Here is an 8,690-nt window from a genome sequence, read left to right on the forward strand (position 1 = left end):
GGATCGTCGAACTGGAAATCGAGCTGAGCAAAATCAAGAAGGCAAACTTGGCCGTCGAGCGGACACCGAGCTCTTGAAGCAGATTCACCAGCTGACCATGCAGGCTCACGAGGCCTGCGAGAACTTCTACGAGGAAGAGCGCAATACACTGACCAGGTGAATCTCAAGCGCCAGAAGGAGAGGCTCGAGGAGAAGATCATGGACCAATACCGCAGGCAGGATTCAACATCTGCCAAAAAGAAGAAGTCCAGTCGCAGCCTCGTAAAGGATACCTTCGTCAGGGTGACTCGTGTCAGTTCCGAGTTCTTCCTTAACCGAAACAGAAGATCCTCTGCGGAGGTGACGTGTCAAGCCGACGAGCCATCGTTCGACTTCGAATTCACTCGGGGCCACGAGACGAGGCTAGCCTGTCGCGAGTCCAGCTTCAATACGTACGCAGGCAACTATCCGAGGAATCAAAAGTCCATTGACTTTCTGTGAGCATAGACTGTGGCGTCCCCGAAGTTCGAGTGGCTGTCGTGGTCATAAATGGTTTATTTCTCCATAAGACTATGTGTTAAAATTGACATTAGCGCCAGCCCTTTCGAATACGGCCATTTCTAGACGCAATCCTACACTCGGGTGTTAACCTCTCGGTGCAAGAAAGAACTGCTCACACCATGGATAAGCGTGTTTTGGCGGATTGAAGGCAGGCGCTGTTATAAAATATTGCACGCCATTTGTATGTATAGTATTTATTTAATTAGACATATTTACAAAGTATACTCTGTAAATTTTAAACTCCTCCGTCTAGACCTATCTGAAACGGTCCGCGAAGGGTTAGAGCGCGAACGCGAGGAATTCGTGACCCGAGATTAGTAAATCAGGAGACAAGCACATACGAAGAACGATGACGAACTCTGATCCACCCGTAATATCTGTTGAGTGGACAAAAGCTTTCCCTATGCTCTGAAGTAGAAGACCCACTAGAGGAGAGCTGCTCGCGTGTTGAAGGAGGTGAGTAGGGTCTATCCACTACGCACGCCCCACACGCTTAGGTAAACCACGCAGCTATTAAACTGATGTGTGAGGTACTACCATCTCACCATGAATCCACTACCAGATGAGACACCTAAGAACAGGGTACTAACATCCTGCACCGATGACACAACTGATGGGGGAATGAGAGAGGATGTTCTAATAAAGGGTCAAAATTATTTATATTTTGCAAAGAGTTATTCATTTATTCTCTTAATAAATATTTGTTGGCGATTCTGGATCTCAGCCTACAGGAGATGGAGTGGACTGCGCACATACTCTTCGAGAGCCTGGGGCTCATGGACTACTAAGTATGGTGGAGACCGGAGCAAGCAGCGAGTACTACCATTCGCACGTTACTGAGTTGAGAGCCAGATCATTAATGCTCGCTGCTGACTCCGGGGCTCCTTATATACCCGAGTTGCTCCCTCTCTCCTGTGTTACATGCGCGTACGCCATCTACCCGCACATAGGTAGACTATTTACATTTGGCTACTAGCGCCACTCGGTCGGTAACTTGCCTACGTCCGGCAAGTTATCTGTTGCAGTTCTCTTATCCACGGGCTGGGCCTGCCGTCACACATCCACCCCCACCACTATTACACTGCTGCTCCGACGCATGCGCAGATAACAGCGACAATCCTTTACGTGTTGCTTAAAATGCGCTCCTTGTCGGAGCAGCGCATCACACAGTTCACACTCATCACTATGCACGAGATTTCGAAGGACAAACCGTCCTGCATTATGCGGTGAGGGATGGCCGAGTAACAGAAATGCTGCTTCAAAGAGAAGCCTCTTACATAGCGGATAATTTGGGAACAAAACCATTGCTTGTCGCAGCCCAGAGCCGCAAAGCCAACGAACTGATACCCTTGTTAATGAATTACGGGGTTTATGATTATGCGAAATTAAGCACGGCGCAAATGCGTTGCACTTCTTGCCAATAGCGGCCCCTGAGGAACATGCCATCGAGCTAGCAAAAACCTTGATTGAGAAGGGCGTTGAAACGGTCACGACTCTTCTTGGTCTTGTGCGCGTAGATTTTAATTTTTGAGAAGAGCAATGATCATTTACTGATCTGCGTCTGAAATTTGACAGCAGATCACAAATAAAGATTTGATTTTATATTGATGTATTTTTATAATATAAGAGAGGTCCGGGATACGAGGTAGTGGAAAGTCATTTCAATAATAATAGTATGTTATTTCTTTTCAATAACAAAATATATTCAATCAATATTCTTTTTAGATAGAATATTGCCTAAATTGCTAATATTCTTTATAACAGAAATTTTTGTATGTTCGCTTTAGTTATACAATATATTTGTAAGACAATACGCTTAACTTTTGCGTTATTGGCTTTGGATCACGATTTTTCTAAGTATGTAAACGATTCGAAATAATTCTAAGTTCTAGACTGATACGCGTTAGTTGCGTTATTAGTGTTGACCCGACAAATTTATAAGTATTTGAGATACAAAAATTGTATAAGTTCAAGAAATATTTGAAAATATTCTAAGCCTTTGGCCTGCTCAAGGCGTAATTTTCTAGGCGCATTAGTTGCGCTGGCGCTTAAGTTGCGCTTCGGCTAGTGAGCTAGTACGGGTTGTGCGGGTCTTTTTATAGGCCACGGAGAGAGTGGGGATCGAGCCGCCGGGAAAACTCTCACATTCGTACTTGCACACACTCATTCACACATATATACAAAAATCATTTGCACACTTATAATATAATGCGCACGCCGCGCCGCCGCTCGCTCTCTACTCCTACTCTTATTATAATGGCGCCACTGCGCTCGCCGCTCGGTCTATATAGATATAGCCGCGTGTTGCGCCCTCTCCCCGCTTTCTTGCTGCTTGCTGCTGTTGCCGCTGGCTGGCTCGTGGCGCTTTGAACTCAGCTGTCAGTTGTGGCGCGTAGCTTCGTATTGGGAGTGGGGGAGCATAAGATGCTCTTGTATAATCTAAAATGTTGTTTCATATAATTTAGTATTTAATTTTTATAAATTTTTTGCGGAGCTTGTACGGGGTGTTGCGGCGTCTCTCTCGACGACCACGATATACACCCGGACCAGCCAATAAACATGGCCGTCTTGTTCGGAAAAAATGAATTGGTAAGTAATAGTACATTATGCAACAAGGGACTGAAGTCGTTGATTATTCTCGCGGGTGCAGTAAACCTACCCGCAGAAATATTCAACGACTCTAGTCCTGTGTTGCATAAAAAACTTTATTAACAAAATTCTCAAAATTTTCAAGTTTTTAAAATTAAACATTTTTTTCCTGCATTTGTGGGAACAAAGCACTTAATTCCAGCAAACGAGGGAATAAAGTTACTTATATAAAGATTTAATTGAACTCTAATTGTACTCATGTAAGCCAATCTAAATTTACCGATCTGTGCTGTTTCTTTTCCAGACTCAACTCTACTTAGAGTACGGCGCAAATGCAAATGCATTAACTACGAAAACTGGTGAATTCGTGCTGCACCTCGCAGCCAAAAGCTTTAACTCGACACTGGAAGCTTTACTGAAGTACGGCGCCAACATAGCTCTAAAAACTAGGAATGACGGTAGTACGCGTTGCACTTTGCCTGCCGCTTTTTTCGGCCATGGAATATAGAGCTACTCGTGTCTGCCGGGGCGGATCTGATTGCCGAGGATGACAATGGCTGCATGCCCCTCGCTCTCCTGCGCATCGAAGACGTTATGGACAATTCAAGCGTCAAAATGATGATAAGGATGCTGGCCCTGAAAAAAGTTTGCGATCCGTCGATAGATATGAAAGACCTGATAATAATCAATGACTACTTTAGCTTAAGAAGCTATTATAACGACTGCCTTGAAGAGATAGAAAGGATGATATCCACGAGGTTCATCAGGACTTGCCCGTTCTTTGAGCTTCTCACAAAAAGCCATAGTCAAATTACCACGCTCATGCGGAATATAAACTTCAAAAATTATTTTGAGCAGTACGATCTGAGTGAATTTCCTACTTATATCAGAGAATTAAGAGAAAAGTTTAGACTTGCAGAAAATAACTATAAAGCTCAGCTTGAGCAGGAAAGCATGATTGACGAGGCCTTGTATGGCACTTTACCCTATTTATTAATAAGAAATTTAGTTCATCACATTTTCAATTAGCGCGAGGATATGAAATCAATTAAAGGACCTTTTATATCTATATAATACTACCAATGTTAAATATACATTCTCTTTGCTTCCATGTAGAAATTGGCCGATTTAAAATGGTGAAAAAGCTAAGAATAGTTTTCTTTGTCAGGTCTTGTTACAAGATGTAACGCTTTTTATCCTAGTTCTTTGACAGTTCTTAGATCAAGCTGTTTTTGAAAAGCGTTACATCTTGTAACAAAAACTGACAAAGAAAACTACCAAGTTCTGCGATTAACAACCTCAGAATTTCCAAATAACTCGGATACCGTTTCTACCAGGGCAACCTCTAGAAAATTAGCTTCTTTTCTGACTCTCGAAAAATTACAATCAATGTGTTTTTATCACTAATTGTATGCGGAAGTGAGCTCGATAGTATTCGTCAACGGGATCCTGCAGTGTAAATAGTATATTTATTTTTTTAGACCGGTCTAAAAATGATCACTTTAGACCTAAAAAGTGGCTCTAAAGTTAACTTTTTTTCACCAGCCTGAAAAAGCAGGCAAAAGAAATATTTTTTTAAGCCCACTTTTAGAAAAATTTGTAAAAATGATTAAAACATGTATGTACATACTGACACTTATGTAAATATGGGTATACATATGTATCATATATAGGACTAAACACTTTCTTCATCAGAATGTTTTTTTTTTTATTGTACTTTCAAATGAAATAGACAAAATGTCCATCCCTATCGAAATTGACGAGCAAATTAAAATAGGTTAAAATTCGTGAAAAATGCGAAAATCTGCCAAAAAGAGAACATTCAGACATACAAAACCTCGACCGTAAAGTGTCCGGCTTCTCGTCGAATGGCTCAATTACGTATATATTATATGAAACCGCGTATACTCACCACTTTTTCTCTCATCTGACTGTCTGATGGTTATAGCTGTCATTATAACTGCTCATCCTACATGTACACATATAGGTGTATACATCGTACACATCTTCGTCTCTGTCGCACAGTCGACGCGCCGCGCGCCGCGCACCGCCCGCGCACGTACAAGTGAACTGACTTTTTCTGCATACTCATATATATAAGTATACTTAATAATAGTGTCGGCCGCGTCAAGAAAAAAATAACATCGCATCACCCGCAAAAAGCGTCGCGTTCAGTCCCGCGCTGGCGACACCACCGCGCACGTAAACACAAGAAGGCGTGAACTGCAAAGAGGAAAAAAAAGGAACGGCTATAAGCATATATACATTCGAATGACCGCATCGTGTTCGCGAATCGCGTTCTTGTATACTTGGCGTTGTTCGCCGCGGCTGCAGAGACTGCAGTATAGTAGACCGGAGCGAGACGGAAGATAGTGTTGTACATACGTGCCTGTGTTGGGATACCTATATTAAATATAACGAGATTAACGAGACAGCTGCAGTTTTCGTGCGACGGTTTACATATACATATAGTGAGATTTAATTGATGCGACATGTCGGATCGGCAGTTCGTCGCGACCGACACCATCGACGGGGTCTGGCCCTTCCTGCAGAGTGTGAGTTTCTTGTTCATTAGGGATTCGATAATTTGTAGTTTTTCCGGTGCCGGTGCGGGAAGTTCTCGCGAGTAAATATTGGACCTTGGTGCGGTTTTTAGGTTAAGGACTCGTTCCGTGTGTGTATACTATATAGCGTTATCATAACGTCAAGTGAAATTAAAAGTTTCCTGATAAATGCAGTGATATACGTCAGGGCTTGAGGCTTTTTTTTAGGGAGTCGATTTTTGCTACTTATTCATTTTTCTACGTGCAATATTTGCAGCTAATTATGTGGCAGATTAGTGCAGAATTATTGTGCTCTGTATTGATGTGGTTTGTAGATAAGAAAGTCTGAAATTGTTGAATACTCATGACTGTGTCTAGTGGATTGTTTTAATTGATCCATCTGAATAGTCACGGCGTATAGTATAGTTTGTGTGCACTGCAGGCTAGAGAGTGTAGCCATGTATTTTGTAGTTTTTCAAAGGAAACCTTATAAATATGCTTGCTTTATATAAACTGGAATATATAATCGACTGCACAGAATATTTTCCTGGTCTGATTTCCTATTGGTTCTGCATTTTTTCATTCGGTTACACTGCTTTAACAATGATTTATTATTCAATGAATCAGGTGATTTTGATAGGGGCTTTTCATTGATATGGTTCGATGTCTCTACAAAGCTGTTGATAACAATTCAAAAGATAAGGGGAACTGACAGTTGTAGCCAAAACAGTCAAAGTTTGCATCATGACTCTTAAAAGTTTCGCAATTCTCTAGATAACAAATTCAGTAGAAATAATTAAATGCTCGCTACAATATACTTATAAATATCAAAAGGATAATAACAATTCTTACCTGACCATGGTTATTTCAGATTGACTGGAGGGACCCATGGCTAGCGTTGCTGTTGACATTTCACATAGCTGTCACAATGACAGCACTGATGACGAGGAATCACGCAAACTTCCAGATTTTGTTGTTCCTTGTTCTCTGTAAGTACATACATAAAATTTTTACTTGACAATTCAAGCCAGTTCAATAAACTTCATAATCTTTGTTTTCGTTTCAGTGTTGTTGGTTTATTTCTCTGAGAGTATCAATGAAGTAGCTGCCACAAACTGGATGTAAGTTTAAAAATCATTAATTTGTCAAGCCAAGATTTTAATGACACCTCAATATTTTCAGGGTTTTCTCGAGACAACAATATTTTGACTCCAAAGGGTTATTTATATCAATTGTATTTTCTGTACCAATTTTAATGAACTGCATGATAATGGTGGTAAGTTAAATAATTTAAGTTGATTTGGATTTTTCATAGATTTTTTCTCAGCAAGTAAATTTTAAATTTTTTAACCCAGGCAAGCTGGCTGTACCAATCAAGTCAATTAATGACAAGCCTAAAAAGAGCTCAACTTCGTCAGCAAGCAAAAAATAGACTGACAACAACACCTACCACAGATGCATCAAATGGAACCAATAACATTTCCAGTCGTACTGAAAAGAAAAAGGATTAAAGGGAACCAAGTTCTAGTCAGCCATACACCAGAGATACATACATTTTTCTCCAAAAAATGTGCAACAAAGTGATATGATCTATGGATTCAAGAAGAATCGCATTGAAGTTGCTTCGCATTAGTAATTGGCAATCACAAAGCTTAAGCTTCTTCAGAAAGAAAAAACAAAAAAAAATTGAAATGCTCTGAAGGAACATGCTGCATTAGGACGGGGAAAACAGACTAGGTTTTGCTTTACTAGCAGTGCTTCGACAAATAGTGAAAATTAAAAATCGAATACTGCACTCCAACCAAACTGAGAGAGAAAAAAGATTCCAATAGTTAGTATATAACAATTTGGTAAATCTTTACATGAGACACGTTCTTTTTTAAATAGTAAGCCTCTTTTTTGGAAAGTCATTTTCGCAATAATTCTAAATATAGTGCCGAGGCTAGCTACTAGATAAAATATCGACTAAATTAATAAACCCAGAAGGATAAATTGTATATGCCTATATTACTACAAATGAATTACTATTATTGATATATCAAGGCGAATTGTTGTCAGACAACTAGTTAAATTTAAAAAAAAGTCTTGAGAGATCTGCAGTAACTATTTTAAGCCTTTTATGAAGTATTGTCGCTGGTCAGCAAAACAGTCAACTGCTTTTCATATAATTTTTAATACATTTACTAAGCTTAAGACTAAAAATAAAAAAAAACGACTTTTTATAGTTTTTCGTCAATTTTCAAACAAAGCTTGATACATTTGTATTAATATTTAATAAGACAAGTATTGAAAATAACGCATACTAGATACATCACTCTATCTCAGAACAATTAGGGAGATTGCTCAAGATATCAATTTACATCAATCAGATGGAATCTTTGCTTGAATCTCTATTGCTATAATTAAGTTTTAAGTATATTCAACTTTTCTTACTACGAGCTATTACTGTATCCGAAATTCTATCTGAAATCCTAAATTATTCTTAGTTTGAAGATACTAATGCAAGTATGAAATTACACTGCATATCTCTCTTAGTGAAGCAATGTATTTGCAATTGTGGTGAGAAAATTTTTTATTGAATGTTGAGTGATTTTCCTGCGGCTTTTCTCGTTCCATTCATTGGCTAATAACAAAGAATGCGAACGAACTTGAGGGTGCGAAGTATGTACTTATTGAAATTTTAGATCATAACTCGTACTATATACGTTATATATTTACTGCTTTTGCATCGTTATTAATGTATTGGAACGCTCGACAACAGTTACAATATTAAAACGCTAGGGTCTATGAAATCAAAGATTTCGTAAGATCATAATTAACTTGTTTAACAAGAGTGAGGCAGGTGCATTTTTTCTTGCCTGATAATTCATTCTTATTCGAACAATTACGTCAGTTAATTATTGTATAATAAAGTATTTGTGCAAAAAAATATTTCATTGGTAATTATGCTTTCTTATCGTGTAATTTTTTACGTTTGTATGCTTTTTAAAACGGTTATAAGTTTTTTTCTAACTTATT

At 39.1% G+C, this 8,690-nt stretch overlaps 3 protein-coding genes across 5 annotated transcripts in view; 1 reads left to right on the top strand and 2 right to left on the bottom strand.

Moving 5' to 3' along the window:
* Positions 1-5,129, bottom strand: part of LOC100122549 (probable chitinase 2) — a 22,192-nt gene extending 17,063 nt beyond the window's left edge. Inside the window, exon 1 of one of the 2 annotated variants that reach the window (XM_008211860.3) lies at positions 5,042-5,129. The gene's annotated coding sequence lies outside the window, so the exon portion shown is untranslated. The remainder of the gene's footprint in view (positions 1-5,041) is intronic. The other variant, XM_032598904.1, reaches the window with a different exon arrangement.
* LOC100122559 (chitotriosidase-1) overlaps positions 1-5,215 on the bottom strand; it is a 26,804-nt gene extending 21,589 nt beyond the window's left edge. Inside the window, exon 1 of the mRNA XM_008211857.4 lies at positions 5,042-5,215. Within this exon, the coding sequence (XP_008210079.1) occupies positions 5,042-5,056 (15 nt within the window). The 5' untranslated portion in view covers positions 5,057-5,215. The remainder of the gene's footprint in view (positions 1-5,041) is intronic.
* Positions 5,146-8,603, top strand: LOC100122490 (transmembrane protein 18). 2 transcript variants are annotated; one of them, XM_031930366.2, is made up of 5 exons: positions 5,146-5,684; positions 6,544-6,661; positions 6,739-6,793; positions 6,855-6,948; positions 7,028-8,603. In XM_031930366.2, the coding sequence occupies exons 1-5, from the start codon at positions 5,622-5,624 to the stop codon at positions 7,181-7,183; spliced, it is 486 nt and encodes a 161-aa protein (XP_031786226.1). In that variant the 5' UTR covers positions 5,146-5,621; the 3' UTR covers positions 7,184-8,603. The 2 variants fall into 2 exon arrangements, with proteins under 2 accessions (XP_031786226.1, XP_031786225.1); XM_031930365.1 differs by lacking the exon at positions 5,146-5,684 and adding an exon at positions 6,261-6,299.
* Positions 8,604-8,690: the final 87 nt, after the last annotated feature.

This window comes from Nasonia vitripennis, chromosome 4 (genome assembly GCF_009193385.2).
Source record: "Nasonia vitripennis strain AsymCx chromosome 4, Nvit_psr_1.1, whole genome shotgun sequence".
Taxonomy (NCBI): Eukaryota; Metazoa; Arthropoda; class Insecta; order Hymenoptera; family Pteromalidae; genus Nasonia; species Nasonia vitripennis.

Bases quoted from the DNA above. Each gene is read 5' to 3' on its own strand.
- LOC100122490 (XM_031930366.2), top strand. From the start codon at position 5,622: ATGTCGGATCGGCAGTTCGTCGCGACCGACACCATCGACGGGGTCTGG. The intron at 6,662-6,738 runs GTAAGTACATAC...TTTTCGTTTCAG, and splicing joins TTTGTTGTTCCTTGTTCTCT to TGTTGTTGGTTTATTTCTCT. The intron at 6,949-7,027 runs GTAAGTTAAATA...TTTTTAACCCAG, and splicing joins TGAACTGCATGATAATGGTG to GCAAGCTGGCTGTACCAATC.